The sequence below is a fragment of the Bos indicus x Bos taurus genome, chromosome 25 (assembly GCF_003369695.1).
Source record: "Bos indicus x Bos taurus breed Angus x Brahman F1 hybrid chromosome 25, Bos_hybrid_MaternalHap_v2.0, whole genome shotgun sequence".
Classification (NCBI taxonomy): domain Eukaryota; kingdom Metazoa; phylum Chordata; class Mammalia; order Artiodactyla; family Bovidae; genus Bos; species Bos indicus x Bos taurus.
Window position 1 is genome coordinate 20,630,474 of NC_040100.1, and position 20,120 is coordinate 20,650,593.

Consider the following 20,120-nt stretch of genomic DNA (forward strand, 5'->3'; position numbering starts at 1 on the left):
TGCTTTGCTCTGGTCCTTATCACTGACTTCAGACTACAAGGAGGTCTTGCCTGAGTGTTCGGGCTAAGCAGCTGAGGACTCAGTCATCCCCACCCTTGCCAGTCTCTTCCCACCACCCTGCTTTGTCTTCTCCATAGAAGGTATGGCTATCAGCACTGTTATTCACGATATTTAGTACGTATCCCTCTCAGAGCATCGACTGCATGAGAAGATGACCCAGGTTCCATTCCCCATCTGGAATAACATGAGTCCTAAAGAGAGATGCAATGAATGAATGAAAGAAATCAATATGAATGAATCTATCCATTCATATTCAGGTCTAGTGATTTCTCTCTGCAGTCATGGGATGCTTGATAAAGTTTCAGCCTTTGTAGCATAATAATGAGAAGCGCATCCTCAAGCCCAGGTTTGAGCAAAGAGATGAGGAGGATGAGATCTGGGGGCTTCTTCTGCTGGCTCCTCTGTCCATTCAAAGTTTCCTCCCCCTTCACATCATATTTTAAAATATTTTCACCTTCTTTCCGTCTAAGTCTTTCCCTGTGCTCTGTTCACTTACAGCTAGTAGAATTTCCTGAAGATGATCTTGGGGTCAAATATCCCCAAGAGCTCCTCAAACTAAAGTTTCACTGTGCCTTTCAGCTTTCTGATGCCCGATTAGGGCAGAGATGTGAATCCAATGTTGCTTGTGTTTAGGGGGATTAAAGGAAACTAAAAGAGTTAAGTCAAGGTTGTCTATTGTCACCCTGCTTATTTAACTTATATGCAGACTACATCATGTGAAATGCCGGGTTGGATGAAGCACAAGCTGCAATCAAGATTGCCGGGAGAAATATCAATAACCTCAGATATGCAGATGACACCGTCCTTATGGCAAAAAGTGAAGAACTAAAGAGCCTCTTGATGAAAGTGAAAGAGGAGAGTGAAAAAGTTGGCTTAAAGCTCAACATTCAGAAAACTAAGATCATGGCATCTGGTCCCATCACTTCATGGCAAATAGATGGGGAAACAATGGAAACAGCGAGAGACTTTATTTTGTGTGTGTGTGTGTGTGGGGGGGTGGGGCTCCAAAATCACTGCAGATGGTGACTTCAACCATGAAATTAAAAGATGCTTACTCCTTGGAAGAAAAGCTATGACCAACCTAGAGAGCATATTTAAAAGCAGAGACGTTACTTCGCCAACAAAGGTCCATCTAGCCAAGGCTATGGTTTTTCCAGTGGTCATGTATGGATGTGAGAATTAGACTATAAAGAAAGCTGAGTGCTGAAGAATTGATGCTTTTGAACTGTGGTGTTGGAGAAGACTCTTGAGAGTTCCTTGGACGGCAAGGAGATCCAACCAGTCCATCCTAAAGGAAATCAGTCCTGAATATTCATTGGAAGGACTGATGCTGACACTGAAACTCCAACACTTTGGCCAACTGATGCAAAGAACTGACTCATTGGACAAGACCCTGATGCTGGGGAAGACTGAAGGCAGGAAGATATGAGGATGACAGAGGATGAGATGGTTGGACGGCATCACTGATGCGACGGACATGATTTTGATTAGGTTCCAGAAGTTGGTGAGGGACAGGGAAGCCTGGCGTGCTGCCGTCCATGGGGTCGCAAAGAGTTGAACATGACTGAGCAACCGAACTGAACTGAGCCTCTATTTTGAGACTAAGGGTGCTTCTACTCTGTGGGATTAAATAAGTGTGATTTATGTTTTATTTATGAAGGACTCAAAACTTTTGATGCAAGAAAAAAAAAAGTAATATTCATTCAGATGAATGGTGACAGCCTGGCCACCCACACTGGCTCAGAAACTCCTGGTCAGAGAAAGGATGGTCATAGTGCTTCCTCCCCACCTTCACTGCACTTCTAAGAAGGGGGTTGGTCTGGTTGATCAAGATCGAGTACATCCATTGGACACAGTGATAAGACCTCCCCACCTTTGTCTTTCATTGCTGTTGTTCAGTTGCTAACTCATGTCTGACTCTTTGCAACCCCATGGGTTGCAGCATGCCAGGTTCCTCTGTCCTCCGCTATCTCCCAGAGTTTGCTCAAATTCCTGTCCATTAAGTCTATGATGCTATCTAACCATCTCATCCTCAGCTGCCTCCTTCTCCTTTTGCTTTCAATCTTTCCCAGCATGAGGGTCTTTTCCAATGAGTCCCTGTCCCATATTACATCTCTTAGAGCAAGGGTCCTCAACCTTCTGCCTGATGTGGAACTGATGTAATAATAATAGAAATAAAGTGTACAAATAATGTAATGTGCTCGAATCCCTCAAAGCCATCCCCTACCACTGGGCCAGTGAAAAAATTGTCTTCCATGAAACCAGTCCATGGTACCAAAAAGGTTGGGAACTGCTGTATTAGAGGATACTCTTTATACTCATGTGGTAGTATATGATATGACTTCCAGTGGTCTCTGCCTCACTCATGTATGTCCTTATGTCCTTCTTCTTAAGAGCAGACCGGACCTAATGACTTGTTTGTAATGAAGAATACAGCAAATGATGTACTATCACTTGTGTGATTAATTTACAAAAGAATGGAACTTCCCTCTTACTGATATTCTTCCTATATTGCTTTCTAAGCTTGTGCACCTTGATGAAGCAAGCCAACATTTTGGAAAGACCCACTTGGCAAAGAACTGAGGGCAGCCTCCAGCTAAGAGCAAGTGAGGAACTGAGGTTATCAGTCTGAGAGCTTGCAAGTAACTGAATCTTGCCAACAACCATGTAAGCAAGCTTAGAAGTGGATGTTTCCCTAGTTGAACCTTCACAGAAGATCATAATCCCAGTCAAAACCTTGACTGAAACTTATAAGGTTTTCTGAAGCAGAGAACCCCACTAAACTGTGCCTGAACTCCCAACCCACAGAAATTATGACCTAGTAAATATGGGCTTCCCCGATGGCTCATTGGGTAAAGAATTTGCCTGCAATGCAGGATACACAGGAGATGTGGGTTTGATTTCTGGGTTGAGACGTTCCCCTGGAGGAGGAAATGGCAACCCACTCCAGTATTTTTTTTTTTTTTCCCTAATTTTATTTTATTTTTAAACTTTACATAATTGTATTAGTTTTGCCAAATATCAAAATGAATCCGCCACAGGTATACATGTGCTCCCCATCCCGAACCCTCCTCCCTCCTCCCTCCCCATACCATCCCTCTGGGCCGTCCCAGTGCACCAGCCCCCAGCATCCAGCATCATGCATCGAACCTGGACTGGCAACTCGTTTCCTACATGATATTTTACATGTTTCATTGCCATTCTCCCAAATCTTCCCACCCTCTCCCTCTCCCACAGAGTCCATAAGACTGTTCTATACATCAGTGTCTCTTTTGCTGTCTCGTACACCGGGTTATTGTTACCATCTTTCTAAATTCCATATATATGCGTTAGTATACTGTATTTATGTTTTTCCTTCTGGCTTACTTCACTCTGTATAATAGGCTCCAGTTTCATCCACCTCATTAGAACTGATTCAAATGTATTCTTTTTAATGGCTGAGTAATACTCCATTGTGTATATGTACCACAGCTTTCTTATCCATTCATCTGCTGATGGACATCTAGGTTGCTTCCATGTCTTGGCTATTATAAACAGTGCTGCGATGAACATTGGGGTACACGTGTCTCTTTCCCTTCTGGTTTCCTCAGTGTGTATGCCCAGCAGTGGGGTTGCTGGATCATAAGGCAGTTCTATTTCCAGTTTTTTAAGGAATCTCCACACTGTTCTCCATAGTGGCTGTACTAGTTTGCATTCCCACCAACAGTGTAAAAGGGTTCCCTTTTCTCCACACCCTCTCCAGCATTTATTATTTGTAGACTTTTGGATCGCAGCCATTCTGACTGGTGTGAAATGGTACCTCATAGTGGTTTTGATTTGCATTTCTCTGATAATGAGTGATGTTGAGCATCTTTTCATGTGTTTGTTAGCCATCTGTATGTCTTTTTTGGAGAAATGTCTATTTAGTTCTTTGGCCCATTTTTTGATTGGGTCGTTTATTTTTCTGGAGTTGAGCTGTAGGAGTTGCTTGTATATTTTTGAGATTAGTTGTTTGTCCGTTGCTTCATTTGCTATTATTTTCTCCCATTCTGAAGGCTGTCTTTTCACCTTGCTGATAGTTTCCTTTGATGTGCAGAAGCTTTTAAGGTTAATTAGGTCCCATTTGTTTATTTTTGCTTTTATTTCCAATATTCTGGGAGGTGGGTCATAGAGGATCCTGCTGTGATGTATGTCAGAGAGTGTTTTGCCTATGTTCTCCTCTAGGAGTTTTATAGTTTCTGGTCTTACGTTTAGATCTTTAATCCATTTTGAGTTTATTTTTGTGTATGGTGTTAGAAAGTGGTCCAGTTTCATTCTTTTACAAGTGGTTGACCAGATTTCCCAGCACCACTTGTTAAAGAGATTGTCTTTAATCCATTGTATATTCTTGCCTCCTTTGTCGAAGATAAGGTGTCCATATGTGCGTGGATTTATCTCTGGGCTTTCTATTTTATTCCATTGATCAATATTTCTGTCTTTGTGCCAGTACCATACTGTCTTGATAACTGTGGCTTTGTAGTAGAGCCTGAAGTCAGGTAGGTTGATTCCTCCAGTTCCATTCTTCTTTCTCAAGATCGCTTTGGCTATTCGAGGTTTTTTGTATTTCCATACAAATTGTGAAATTATTTGTTCTAGCTCTGTGAAGAATACTGTTGGTAGCTTGATAGGGATTGCGTTGAATCTATAAATTGCTTTGGGTAGTATACTCATTTTCACTATATTGATTCTTCCTATCCATGAACATGGTATATTTCTCCATCTATTAGTGTCCTCTTTGATTTCTTTCACCAGTGTTTTATAGTTTTCTATATATAGGTCTTTAGTTTCTTTAGGTAGATATATTCCTAAGTATTTTATTCTTTCCGTTGCAATGGTGAATGGAATTGTTTCCTTAATTTCTCTTTCTGTTTTCTCATTATTAGTGTATAGGAATGCAAGGGATTTCTGTGTGTTGATTTTATATCCTGCAACTTTACTGTAGTCATTGATTATTTCTAGTAATTTTCTGGTGGATTCTTTAGGGTTTTCTATGTAGAGGATCATGTCATCTGCAAATAGTGAGAGTTTTACTTCTTCTTTTCCAATTTGGATTCCTTTTATTTCTTTTTCTGCTCTGATTGCTGTGGCCAAAACTTCCAAAACTATGTTGAATAGTAATGGTGAAAGTGGGCACCCTTGTCTTGTTCCTGACTTTAGAGGAAATGCTTTCAATTTTTCACCATTGAGGATAATGTTTGCTGTGGGTTTGTCATATATAGCTTTTATTATGTTGAGGTATGTTCCTTCTATTCCTGCTTTCTGGAGAGTTTTTATCATAAATGGATGTTGAATTTTGTCAAAGGCTTTCTCTGCATCTATTGAGATAATCATATGGTTTTTATTTTTCAATTTGTTAATATCCGCAAATCAATCAATGTAATACACCACATTAACAAATTGAAAAATAAAAACCCACTCCAGTATTTTTGCCTGAAAAATCCTATGGACAGAGAAGCCTGGCGGTCTATAGTCCAAAGGGTCACAAAGAGTCAGACACAATTGAGCGCGTGCGTGCGCGCGCGCGCGCACACACACACACACACACACACACACACACACACACACAAATATGTCTTAAGTGTTAAGTTCGGGGTAACTTGTTAACAGCAATAGATACAAAACACAACCCACCTGATAGGAATTCTCCACGCAATCCAGATCACCTTAGGATTAGGATCCCACGTTGGGGTATGAAGTCAAATCTTCCAATAGTGATCAACTTTTCATCTACTAGGCATTTTCTTCTATTCATATATTTCTCTCATGGATTGGCTGAAAACAGAATTGAATGTTCTTGCATCTTTTGTCCAAATACCATTGTAATCTCACCCTGACATCTGGCCTGATATTGGCAGACCATATGCTAGGAAGACTAGCATTTTATGGGACAAAACCCATAATGGATTGAGTGTGGTTCAGTCATTGGCTGAGATGTCTGGACTGCAAACCTTTATTGTTTGGGGAAATCAGGACTCACTTTTGGAACCACCATTGCTTGTCTGGGCTCCCCAGGTGGCGCTAGTGGAAGAACCCACCTGCCGATGCAGGAGACATAAAAGACATGGGTTTGATCCCTGGGATGGGAAGATCTCATGGAGGAGAGCATGGCAACCCACTCCAGTATTCTTGCCTGGAGAATCTCACAGACAGAGGAGTCTGGTGGGCTACAGTCCCTACAGCCACACAGAGTCAGACACAACTGAAGCGACTTAGCAGCAGCATTGCTTGTCTAGGATGTGATGACAGCAGAATTCCATGTGTCAAAGCAGTCTCATATCAAAGCCAGCACAGATACAAGACCTGAGCTATTTGGCTTTCAGATTTGGAGAGCTAGAGATTGATAGGCGGTAGTGGATTGGGTGTCCCAGATTGGGTCATCATTTAGCTTGTTTTCCATTCCTCCCTGAATTCTCCAGCATCTCAGTGTGTATGTGACTTGAGAAAAAGAATCAAGGCAGGAGTAACACGTGAATACTGCAGAATTTTGTCGTCATGGGTATGAAGAACCTATTGTACCAGCTCTCATGCTGACTCATTACCCAATTAACAAGCCTGAACTCTAGCACTGTGTCTGTATGTTGAGACTGAAGAGACAGAGTTTTGGTGATCTAAGTGGCCTGACCATGGTACAGCCCGAGATGTTCCCGGAAATTTCTTGATCCCATCTACCTTAACTCTTGGAAGCCCCCTAAGTTCACAAATGGTGCCACTGATGGACTCTGCGGTAGATACAAAGCTGGCCATACATTTCCCCATCATTCGATTTGCCTTTGCAATGTGTTTTTGTAGTGCCTCCCATCCAAAAGTGGAGTCCATTTCTCCACCCCTTGAATTTCCCTTATGGAGAAGCAGCAACCATGACATAAGATGAGCCTTCAAAAGTGCTTGTGCACTGGGGTTTGCTTCCCACTGCTGCTCTTCAGTGGTCCTCAAAACCACCCTATGAGGAAAGCTATGTTCTACCCCGCATGTGTGCTAAATCGCTTCAGTCATGTCTGACTCTTTGCGAGCCCATGGACTGTAGCCCGCCAGGCTCCTCTGTCCATGGAACTCTTCAGGCAAGAATACTGGAGTGGGTTGCCATGCCTTCCTCCAGGGGATCTTCCTGACCCAGGGATCGAACCCATGTCTCCTGCATCTCCTGCACTGCAGGCAGATTCTTTACCCCCTGAGCCACTTGGGAAGCCCCATGTTCTACCCTGCTGGAGGGTAAATAGAGAACATGGAGCAAAACCAAACCATTCCAACTGAGCCATCTCTAGACCGGCCAGTCTGTCAAACACTGTATATGTGAGTGAGGTCATCCTAGACCATCAAGTCACCAGCTGTCCTTCTAGCTGACTGAACATACACAGGCAAGTCCATCAGAGATGAGCTGGGATGGCCAGACCAGAAAAATCATCACTGTGAGTTAAACAAATGGTTGTTTTTTTTTAAAGACACTAAGCATTGAAGTGGTTTGTCACTCAAATAATTGATCTTGTATCATGTGTACGTTTCCACCAACTCATCTTCTTGATGGATTTTGAGTCCCTGGAAGGCCAAGACTATAATTCATCTGAAGGTCAAATTCACGCTCTTGTCTTTGGTGGTGAACTTGGCAATGGGGACCTCTGTGGACCACATGCAATGACAAGGGAGTCATTCCTTTAATTTTTTCTCAGTATTGACCAGTCTCTCATACATCACCAACCTTAAGGAATCTTTGGGGCTACTCTAAATTTCCATCTTCAGAGAATCCACCACTGTAGTTTGTCTCCTCAGAACACATTCCCCTTGTTCCAAGAACAGCTTCTGAAACTTTTATTTAGAGAGTGGTCCCTCACCCCGTCTCGGTTAATGTGGTTTGGGTGGCACTCTACCCATAGCGCCAGGGGTGCAGCTCATGGTGCATGTGGCAGCAGTCTCCAAGATGACACCTAGAGGCCCTCACTTCCTGGAACTCTCACCTTGTATAAGACCCTCCCCAGAGTATGGGCTGGGCCTACGGGCTTGCTTCTGAAGAACATAAACCAGTAATACGATGAGATGTCACTTCTGAGACTGGGTTGCCACTGAGATTAGATGGCTTCCAGATTAGACTCTCACTTGATTCATTTTCCCTGGGGAAGCCAGCTACCATGTCCAAAGACACAGTTCCTAGGCAGCTGCTTATCTGGCTAGAAACAGAGGCTGTCAGTATCGTGAGATTAAGCTTGTAGTGAATCCCATGTCCCCCAGTGGAGCCTTCATACGTAATGCAATCCTGGCCAACAGCTTAACTGCAACCTTATAAGAGGCCACACCAACCAGATTCTTGCCCACAGACAAGAATGTTGTGTAATAAATGTTTGCTGTTTCAAAGTTTTGGAGTAATTTGTTACACGGCAGTAGATAACTAATACAGTTTAGGCTTGACCAATCAAAATAGCCTACCCACGACCTCTCTCCACCCCAGATACAGGGCTTGGTTCAGGGATGTACACGGGACCAGGCAGAGCCAGTCAGAGGAAACTGCAGGGCTCTTACAGGAGCTCCCACTCCTATTTCACTGGATGCGAGCCCAGGAAGATGAAAGGCTGGAACTTCTTCAGTCTTCTTGTGCCTGTGTGTAGAAAGTCTTGAACTGTCTTGTTGGTCTCTATATCCCCAGCACCCAGAACTATGCCTGGTTCAGAGCTCGTGGTCAGTTATTTATGAAATGAAAGGCTGGTTTATATCCAGCAGAGGGAGGAAATATGCAGGGCTGGCAAGAAATATGGAGGAATCAGAAGTAGCAATAGCAACTTCTGTAATATCATCTTAAATGGAACATGCCATCACACATCTATAGCAATTCACATATTTTTGTTTTCTGAATGTGATGCACTGAACATAGTTTCTTCTTTAAGTTAGCTTTACCTGATGTAACTGGCAGTGTTCCTGAAATTCTGCAGAGTACACTAGAATCAGTGGTTTCACTGTATCTGCCCAATGCCCATTTCCTGGGGGTCTTCCAAGGAGGGAGGAGATAAATAAAGTCTGTTGAGTCATGATGAACTTGCAGTGACAGATCTGCTCTTTTCCGCAACCCCATGACATTAGCAGCTTCAAAGGCAGGTGTTATCGATTGGATTACTACAGCTTTCAAAAAGAAAACAGAAGCCTGATTTCATTCAGAGAAGAAGGTGTCAAGCTCATACCCAGTGTGATTCACTAACATGCCACTTTGATCTCAGAGAATGGGTCTCCTTATCATGCCAACAGCTTTTAGAAGCGATCTCCCTTATTTTTTTCCCTTCTCTTCTGGCTTCATTGGACAAGTATGGCTGTTGAGAAAAGGGTAAACCCCTGTTTGTTTTGTCTGTTACAGATATGGGACTAGCAGAAAATATTACAAGGTAAGCAGTTTCACAAATGCGAGTGACGTCCTCATAGCAGAAAATATTACGAGGTAAGCAGTTTCACAAATGCGAGTGACATCCTCATAGACCACAGAAGTGTTCTGTCCTGATGCCAACCTTCCTGTTGACTTTTGTCATGAAACTGTATCATGTATTTTGTGTTTGAGGACTGACTACATACCAACCACTCAACTGGATGACTGGCCAGATACCCTAATTATGGGCACAGGAAAGTATTAAGGTCATGAAACCTATGACTGGCAAATAGCAGAGATCTTTACCTCAAAGGGCCACAGCATCCAGGAAGTGGATGAGAATGTAGGACAATAGAGAGTGGTGGAGACTGTGGTAAAATGAGAGGATGCACTGCTTTTAAAGAGATGGCCATTTCTCAGTTCTGTTGAATTATTTCCACATGGAAATATAGGCCCAGTGCTGCCAGTCTTCTGATTTTTTTTCAACTGAATCTGAAAGTCCAGAAATCTACAGAAAAATTCCATTTTTTAATGTTGACAACAATTTCAATTAAATGAAATTCTGTGCAAGTGAAACGAAACTCATCTATGGGATCAGGCTATGACTTCCCAGTTTGTAACCCCTGCACCAGACTGTATTTAAAAGCAGACATGTAAACAAGAGTTGGCATATATTAACTCAGTTTAATCGTATCAATTCTTAAACAAAAAATTTCCTCCAAGAGACAATAGTTCACAGTAACTGCAAAGCTTACTCACAATTTTTAAAAATACCAGTCATGCTTAGCATTCAAGGGGGATATTATAGGATAACTGTAAAAACTTTTACCAGGAACATTAGCTTCTGACTTTAAAAATTACAAATACTGAAGCATTTTGGTATCAGACACATTAGTTTTGACATCGTCTGTTTGTTTGATGAGTTTCTGGAAGTTTGGAAAATTGTACCTCTAATATTGGATAAAGCGCTTATTCTAAACTAAACATTTTCAGATGTAGAAAACAAACTAGCAAGCTACACATACAAAGAAAAGCCCTCTAGGACAAGCTCTCCATGTGTGGAATGCCAGCATATGCACCATGAATCCTGGAAGACTAGAATTGATACATACACTTGGCCTGAAGTCTTACACTCCAGGCTTACAATGGAGTTTGCATTCACCTACACATTAATGACAAACTCTGGGTTAGTATAGGAGAAGCCAGCAAATTCATTTTGGTCCAAGTTCATGATGAAGAGTTTATCAGTAGGCGTGAGTTCCACAGGCTGTCTGGTGAACTCTTTGTCGAAATTGGAGGTGTCTCGCTTGTCTCTCTGTCAAATGGAAAGCAAACACATTAACATGGCATAAGGAGGAGGAAATGTGACCGAGACATGCCAGTTATTGGGAAGCTGATGACGTCTCATGGGCAGAGTTGGGAGAAGCCCTGTGCTGACCGGTTTTAGCAGCTGCACTGCAATACTAATCCCTGGCTTTCATTTCACATCGTATGTTGGCTTCTGGAGAGAAGACTTTGTGGAAATTTTCTAAGAAAGGAAACGAGACATTGACTTTCTTTAAGGATTGCCAGAAAATATGGTGTGTGTATGTGTCTGTTGTTTTCTTCGGCTTTGAGATGAGTTGGAATCTACCTCTTACAAGGTATAATGTCATAGAAATAGTCATGCGGTAGAGCGTCCAGGAGAAAATCATTCAAGAGCGCCCCCTGTGGCTAGGAGGCTTCTTTCTTTAAAAAGGAGAAGAGCTCACAACCACTCATCCCCAGAAGGCAGAGTGGCAAGAATGGGGACATCACATCACTGCTCAACGAAAGGAGGGGATCACTATCCATCCCACATTCCCTGGTGCAATCGAGGCTTTGAAGGGATGCTCAGAAATCCAACCACAGACTAGAATCTGAGTCTTCATCAGCCAGAGGTTCTTCTGATGATCATCAGAGGTCTTCTGATGATGCATCTGGTTAACAAACTCAGTCTGGAAAGACAGTCTTAAAATATTCCATTCTCCTAGTTAGTCTGGAGTTTCATTTTGGGGGGGTGGGGGTGCGGAGGGGACATCAGTCTCCAGTTTACTAAATATAGTTTGGGCCAAGTTTCACCAGGGAATGTCAGAGTGTGGGCTCATGAAAAGATCTCACATCTGTATGATGCTCTCACCTCTTCAGGGTCCTTTCCAGCCTATGATCTTCCCATCTTCACCACCCACCTGGGGGCAGGTAGAGCTCCTTGCCCCAGTGCTCTGACATATGAGAAAACTGAGGCACAGGAAGGTAAAGTGACTTGCCCAAGATTGCACAGCGGGGTGGTGACTTTTACCTGACCACACGATTCCCAATTAGGCTTCATCTTAGCCTCTCTGACTGGGGGACAGTTTGATGGCTGGTGTATTGCAAGGACAACCAAGGATAACACATGGGTTTCACTGGTACTGGGCAGGTTACCTGGCTGAAGCCAGAGTGGTGTCAGATTGTCAAGAAGGGAGAGAACTGACTGATTTGCTAGAGTTTGGCTGATCATTATCTCTGCTTTAGGTTTAACCCCTAAAGGGCACTGACTGACAAGGATTTCTCATTGCTGGCCTCATTGTCCTTTGCAAAATGCCTCTCACAAGAATGCCTTCTTTTTGACTACTCCACTGAGATGGGTAAAATGTTCCTACGAAGTTCCCCACTTACTCTTGTGGTGTATGTGTGGGGGTGTGGAGTGAGGGGAATATGAGGAATTCAATTCAGTAGGTGTGGTCAGAGGGGAGTGAGCTGAAGATAGTGGTGGAGCTGATTTTTGGGTGGTAGGCATCTCCTGCCATGCCCCACCCACTCTACTTTTTTCTCATCCTGCCAGCTGCCAGCCTGTCCTGTGCTGTCCCAGGCACTGAATGCATTCTTTCCTGTGTTCAGAGAAAGGCTTGAATGCCAGCTTTTCCTTTAATACTGTCTGTGCCTCCCTCCCTGAACCCCACTAGTCATACTTAAACATCTTTCTAATTGTGTTCATTGTACTTGCTGCTGTCAGAAACTGTCATGATTATTTATTGCCTCTTTGCAGGAGGCTAAAGTCCTTGTCTGTATATTTCCAGTGCCAAGACTTGGTACATGGCAGGCCTTCCATGATTATTTGCTGAATGAGTGAATAGATGAATGAAGACTTAATGAAAGATGAGCCTCTTGACTTCTGACAACTCACAGTTGTCCCCAAGCTAGAGATCTCACTCTAGAGCAAAATAATGGAATTTGTTCCCACTGATTCTGTGGGTCACTCAGATGGGCCCTTATCCATTGTGAGCCCCAATATGGATAGAACTGTGTGAGGCTCCTTCAAGATCTGAGAGCTCCAGGGCTGGGTGTGGGCCCTGGGAATACCTGAGGCTAGAAGACAGGCATCTGCCTCCTTTCAGGTCCCCTGGCATGGCTTTCCCTGCCTGTGGGTATCCAGCAGAGGTTCCCTTTGCATCATCCTCAATTATTAAAGTCCTACCCCATTTGTTGTACTGGTGATGCTTCAATCAGCCACATGATCCAAACAGGACTTGCCATTGTGGGCAGATCCTCAATAGAAAAGACCCCTGAACTTTACCCTAAAAGTTGGGAAAGAATGGGCCTCTCTGTTGGGAAAATTCCTTTCCAGGGTGATAGTATCTGGAGTTACATGAAAATAGTTGCATTCACCCCAGGAAGATTACTGAACCCAGATCTCCTGCATTGCAGGTGGATTCTTTACCATCTGAGACAGTAGGGAAGCCCCACTAATTCCACTGGCTTCCTAGTAATTCCCCAAGATGGTCACTCTGACCGTGGCCCTGTGCTTTCTTAGAAGAGAAGGTCAATGAGGAGTCCAACAAAGGGAAAGAGGGATTCTAAGATCCTGGTAGACAACTAGCCATGACTACCCTGGACTGTGTTTAGGCTTCTTTGGATTTTCTTAGTTTCTTTTTACAAAACGACCCTCTAATTTAAGTTCTTCTGGAAAGCATCAAGCTGTCTCATCTAGAAGAACCAGGTGGTATCAAGCCAGGGGCAGTGTCTCCTGAGGGCCTGAAAGGAATCTGGACTAACGACTTGGAACTGAGTTCTGAAACTAGTTCCCTCTTATCACACAGGCATCTGTCAGCTCACATCTTGATGATTCTGTGATTGCATCAAGTATGGAGACTGTGTCTTTGGCCTTCTAGAAGGAAACACACCCCAGCTCTTGCCTCTCTTTCCCCACTTTGGCACTATAGGACTGGACCAGAAATCTGGGTCGAGAGGGTGCTGCTGCATCTCCTGTAGCCTCCAATGTGGTCTCCAGAGAGAAAGAACCCCAAAGTCTTCTGATGACTCTTCCTTTCTTAAATGAAGTCTTCCCTGATTAACCTAGAGATGAGTTATCTCTAGATCATATCGTGCTTTTAATGACTTGTTTAATGACTACCTTCCTGGGTTGCATCTTCATGCTCCCCACCATGCTTCTGCCACCTAGGATAGAGCCCAGCACACAGTTAGTGCTCACTAAATGCTGGCTAGGTGACTGAAAGGAGGGTGGAATACATGCACAATCACAAAAATTAATTTAAAAATCTTTCTTGGATGTGTTTGCAAAGTATTCCGCTGAGATTACATCTGTTGAAAGCTCTGCTTCTCAGTCTCCTCTGCACTTGAAATGTTGATGGAATAGGCAACTGCAAGAATTCTAATGATCCCTCCCTTTCACAGAAGGCTTCCCTGAACAACTCTCAGCTCAGTGTATTAGGGGAACAGAGGCTTTGGCTTGAGTATCTACTTCTGCAAACTATTAAACTTTTGAAAAATAATGTTAGCAATTTGGAAAATGTAGAGTGCAGTAAATATAATACATATATATATACACACACAGTATATTCTTTCTATTTATATCTATTTATCTCTATCTATCTACCTATCTATTTATATCTATTCACCCATCCTACGTTGTTCTCTAAAGTTGTCTCTAATGACTTGTCGATGGCCCAATGTTTCTCCTTGGTTTTAATCTTCCTGAGAGTATATCCAAGTAAAGGCTTGGTGACCCAACAGCCAGATGAAAGACTTCAAATAAGCTGTCTGTTGGTGGGCATGGCTCAGAGACGGCAGTCACAGAGGAGGGAGACCCGTACGGAGATTCAGGAAACTGGGTTTGCATTCCAACTGGCTGACTTTGGGCAAGTCACTTCCTCCTTCCTGATGCCGGTTTCCCAACAATACAATGAGGAGGGTCTTCCCCAGTTTTCCTCCTTCTCTTGCCTCCTAAGCTTGAGAGCTAGGGCTTCCCATCTGCTTCCTTTGACATCTAGATTGTGACCCACAACAGTGGCCACAGGGATGGTCCCCACACCCCCAGCAAGGAGACGAGAGCAGGCAGAAAGGAGTGAACAGCAGGGGGCTTTGCCCAAGTAGAAATCAAATCACAATTTTCTTAAAGATGAGAAGTCTCCCTTCAAGGACACTTGTCAAGTGTTTTGAGTTCCCTTGATGGTCTCTTAGAAGCCCTGGCGCTTGCGGAAATCACTTGACTTGTGACAAGAGTTGCCTTCAGGGCTGCCTGAGGACAGCGGGGGACAGGAGGTGGGATGGGGGACCACCTGCTGTCCTCATCTGCTCAGATGGAAACGGAATTTCCCCAATCAAGGGGTTTCCCTGGGCTTCTGGGGGCTCGTGAAGCTATTTGCTAGAAAGGATGAGTCTGAGCTGAGAGGCGTAGTGATTTTGATAACAAACTCAGCAGCCCCAGCCCTGCCCCTAACTGGCCCCTAAACTTGCCTCTGGTGAGAATGTGGGCCTTGAGCTCTGATCTCATTGAGACCCCCCCAGCCAGCTCATCCCACCCCATCAAAGGCCCCCAGGAGTCCCTAAATGATCCACAGTTTCAGTCTCTCTGACTGGCTGAACACTGGGGCCAAGATTAAGATCTGGCTTTAATTTTTTTCTGTCCTGAAGCCTCAGGAGGCCCCATTCTGCAGTTTGGGTCCATGTTTTTCATAGACAGCCGTTTTCCTTGAAATAGTATTTCTTCTTCTTTCTTGCTTTTTTTTTTTTTTTATTGTATCTCGATGCTAGAAGAAAAATGGCACATAACAGATATCCAGATACAAACATTTCCACAAACATCTTGCAAAACAACATCAAAGTGAAGAATACAACTGTCTATGCTTTCAAGACATGGTGTCTTTCTCAGAGCACTTAATTAGCTTTCTGAAGCCAGCAACAAACCTAGACAAATCCCATTTGAGCAGGCATGGGTCTGCCAGGCTCTAGAGCCGTCTTCTCGGTAAATCAAAGCAGGTCATTGTGGTTAATAACATCTGGACACGTATTTCAAAGCATGTGTAACAAAAGTGAGTAACTTTTTTTTTTTTTTTTGCATTTGAACAACAGAAATAAAACCCCAAAGCAAATAAAGTTTGAAATGTAATGTAAAACCATGGCCCTTTGGGACTTTGCTAAAGTGACCATGTCTTTTCAGGGAGTTAGTCCAAATGCCCTGTTCAAGTAGTTTGGGGATGAAGGTGATCGGGGGACACAGGGAACCAGAAATTACAGCATTAAGGTAGCACCCAAGCTGGTTGCCTTATGACTCCTGGAAGTGCCCTTAGATTGAAACTGTCTAAAAGCACACTCTTGGAATTTTAAAAGGACTTAAATAATCTTCTTAATTTTTGAGTTAAAAAAAAAAAAACAAATAAAATTTTATTTTTAGCATGTTTTTTCCCCAAAGCTCCTGGGGCCTCCAAACCAGGAAGAATGGAGGAAATTCCCCCTAAGGCAAAGCAACCATCTACTTGGATACAAGCCAAGCTCCAGGACTGGAAGCGGGAGAATACTGCTAGCATCCGATTATCCACTTGTTTGGCAGGAAAAAAAATCTAGATTGGATGGTTGGCGTTGGAAAAGGGATGAGAATGGCAGTGCAGGAACAAGGGGGAGAAAGCAGGCATGTTCTGTCCCCGCTGGATCTACATCGCTGACATGCTGGGGAAAATAAATGCTACAAGGACTTTGATAATGTGCTAATTATGCAGCCACATTGTCAACATGCCATCTGCATAATCCCATCTCACAGAGATGCTCCAAAACTACCTGAGGACATTTGGGTCCTGAAACATGGTCACTCTAGTTTCATCAGCAAACAAAACATGGATGCAACTTTGCAATGAAAACAAAAAAATGTCACCACAATAGCCGTTGAGCTTGAATGACAGAAATGAAGGACGGAAATCTACACAGCTACTTAGCTCTTGACTTCAGGTTTTAAAAATTCAGAGTTAACAAAGGAAAATCCTTCGAATTCTGATTGGTCAATATTCCTGATGACTTCCTGGTCAGGAGGTGTTAGAACTGGTGGATGGCGGGTGAAAAATCGGTCGAAGTTTTCAGCATTTCGCCCACACTATGAGAGGGGAAGAGAAGAATTTGTGGTGGGTGGAAAAAATAAACTAAACGAAACTGAAAACAGAACAGAACCAAACGAAACTGGGTGTGGCTTCTCCAAGCCCTTCCCTTTCACTACCTCGGAGAGATTGTTTCGATGATCAGAAATGAGAGCAACATAAAATGCAAAATTCTCATGACCACGGATTGGCAGGTGACCTTGGGCTCCCGACCTTCAGTTCCTGGAGCTCATGAGCTGCCCGTGGTGTCCTTCTGGGCAGTCAGGAGCTGGATGGCAGCATGGGATGGTGGGGATGGTGGCATGTGGCATGTTCTCCCAACTCCACCCTAAGGAGTTGGCCAAGCTCATTCCTGAAGGAGATGGGATTAAGGTCCCTGAGATATTTTTTGTGGTACAAGATTTGAAGTAGTGACTTGTTTATACTTCACCTTGGAGATTCCCAACATTAAGCAGCAGGTCCCTTAAAGCGCTGTCCTTTGGCTCTCAGTCATCTCTGGAGACATTCTCCAACTCCACAGATATAAGAGTTTACATGCTCCAGTTAATGGAGAGAAACATCCAGACCTGGGTTTGGTGGCTGCAATGGCAGGGCCACTATGAGGCCCTGGTTGGAGGGAGAAGTCATTGACCCTTAATTACAAGGTACCAGGAAATAAATGCAGCCATTCTGCCTCCAGATGGGAATGAAGGGTGTGGGATGAAAGCCAACCCAGTGCTTGGGATCTCCCCAAGCTCTCGAGAAGAAACCATCACCATTTCTCATGCCTCCTGCTGTCCTTCTCTATGAAAAGGTCCTGGTCTGAGACAGAGTGGTAACGCATGTGTGTGTGCGTGTGTACATTTCTTCACTCACGTGTGAGCACATACACATGCACACATCAGTCCCCATCTAATGAGAAGAGTTGAGTCACTAGGCCTGATTTTCTTCCTTCTTCACCAGCAAACCCATTTGCATGAAATCTCTAAGTGTTTCAGTATCTACAGGAAGCAAACAACCTAAAAACACAGTGGGAGTAATGACAATTGCGATGTGCGTGTATGCTCAGTCGCTCGGTCCTGTCTGACTCTTTGCAACCCCATGGATTGTAGCCTACCAGGCTCCTCTGTCCATGGGATTATCCCGGCAAGAATAATGGAGTGGGCTGCCATTTCCTTCTCCAGGGGATCTTCCCTACCCAGGAATTGAACCTGAGTCTCCTGCGGCTCCTGCATTGGCAGGCGGATTCTTTACCACTGAGCCACTTGGGAAGACACTAATAATTATAACAGTTAATGTTTATTATGCATTTTGTATGTTCCAGGCATGCTAGAATGCTCTTTCTTTGTATTACTTTTATTTCATTCTCCCAAAGACCCTGTGAAGTGGGTATTACAGCCATCCCTATTGTATGGATGAGGAGACTGAGGCCAAGGAGGTGATGTAATTTGTTCAGGGTCCCACTGCTAACAAATAGCAGAGCCACTGTGTCAGCCAGGTTTGTCTGTCAGAGTCCAGGCTCCCAGTGCCATGTTGCAAAATGGTTGGTGGGCTGGCGAATGACCGCCAGAGTGGAGTAACGGTGACATGGGTTAAAATCCTGGCGTCACTGCCTGCTACGTGTGCAGCCCTGGCCAACTCCCTTCCAGCCTCAGTTTCCTCTTTTGTACACTAGAGACAACTCTAATTTTTCTCAAATGAGGTTCTGATGAGGATAAAATGAGATCCCGTGTGTGACTGACACCATGCCTGGCACTGAGTAAGTGATCAACACAGCAGAGCTGTGAGCATCGCTGGTTCTCGTTTTCCACTACAATTCCTCCCAGACAGTATCCACTTCCTATGATGGTGTGTTTCCATGATGTTGAAGTTTTAAGCATTGAGGAAACAGCCTTGCATTTTTAAAGACTCGTGTCAGACTTGGAGAAGCACATTAGTTATTCCAAACTAAATTGTTTCAGCTGTTTTGACAGCTTGGCCTCAGTACCGATAAGGGACTCCCAACCACATGACCAAGACTCAGGGTTTTTCTGCTGGCCAGTGGGGCAAAACTTTTGTCCGCACAAAACTTTTGCCATCAAGGTCAACACGGTGTGGTCAGGAATACCATCCAGATCCTTTCACTGTTTATTCATTTTCTCATTCATGAAACACTTCTTGAGTACCTACTACATGCCAGGCCCTGTGTTAATAGTAAATCATAGAAAATCCATGCCTCACAGAGCTTACATTTTACTGGAGAAGAAAGGCAATCAATAAATACATAAAAATATAACTGTAAATGTATATTTTAATGCCAGATGAGGAATTCCCTGGCAGTCGGGTGGTTAGGACTTGGTTCTTTCCCTGCCGGCACCCCGACTCCCTCCCTGCTCAAGGGAACCGAGATCCTACAAGCCAGGCTGCATGGCCAAAACTCCCCCCAAACAACAAAAACAATAATAATGCCAGATGGAAATAAGTGACATTAAGAAAAACAGAGTCAGGGGGAAAGAGTGAAGATGAGGCCATTTTTGATAAATGAGTCAGCTTGGAGGTGACATTCTGGCAAGCCTTCAGCCAGGAGGAGCTGTGCACACACTGGCAGGAAGAACATTCTGGGTAGAAGGAACTGCAAGGGCAAAGGACCCAGGACAGGAGCTTGTTGGGCATGGTCACTGAACAGCCACGAAGCCAGTGTGGCCAGAGCAGTGACCAAGGGGCAAGCAGGGGTCTGAGAGCTCAAGAGAGGACCAGGAGCCAGATTGCTGGCCACGCCAGCCCTGTGAAGACAGAGGCTTTTCAGATCAGCTTGATGAGAAGCGGCTGGAGAATTCTGAGCACTGAGGAGGCAGGCTCTGACAGCAACGTCACTGGGACTGTGTCCAAAACAGACTGATGGGTGAACAAGGGGGAAAGGTAGAAGCAGACCAATCAGGAGGATGCTGCAATAATCCAGGCAAGAGAGGATGGTGGCCTGGAGGGAGGCGACAGTGGGGAAGATGGGAAGATGCCTTTGACTGGGGAGGGGTCTACTTTGAATTGCGAGTTGATAAGATTTGCTGATGGACTGGTTGTGGGGTATGAGAAGACTTGTGGTCTGAGCCACTTGGTGAGTGGGTGACACTGGGGTAAAGCATGTTTGGTTAAAGAAATGGAGCCTTGGTTTCATTTGTGGTAAGTTGGAGAGTCCAGTGGAGATGTCAAAGGTCAGACAGGAGTCCCCTTGCTGGGACTGGAAAGGAGTGGCCACTAGACTGATGGTGGAGGCAGCGGGGAGGGTAGAAGATGGTTGCGATCATCCAGAGGAGAGAGATGGTGGACAGGGTTGTGGAAAAAGAGGGAGCTGTTGTGGAAAAAGAAGG

General features: G+C 44.1%; 1 protein-coding gene across 2 annotated transcripts in view; it reads right to left on the minus strand.

The window, feature by feature from the left end:
- Window positions 1-10,079: 10,079 nt before the first annotated feature.
- PRKCB (protein kinase C beta) overlaps window positions 10,080-20,120 on the minus strand; it is a 375,677-nt gene continuing 365,636 nt past the window's right edge. Inside the window, exon 17 of one of the 2 annotated variants that reach the window (XM_027526433.1) lies at window positions 10,080-16,796. In XM_027526433.1, coding sequence (XP_027382234.1) covers window positions 16,638-16,796 — 159 coding nt within the window. In that variant the 3' untranslated portion in view covers window positions 10,080-16,637. The remainder of the gene's footprint in view (window positions 16,797-20,120) is intronic. The other variant, XM_027526434.1, reaches the window with a different exon arrangement.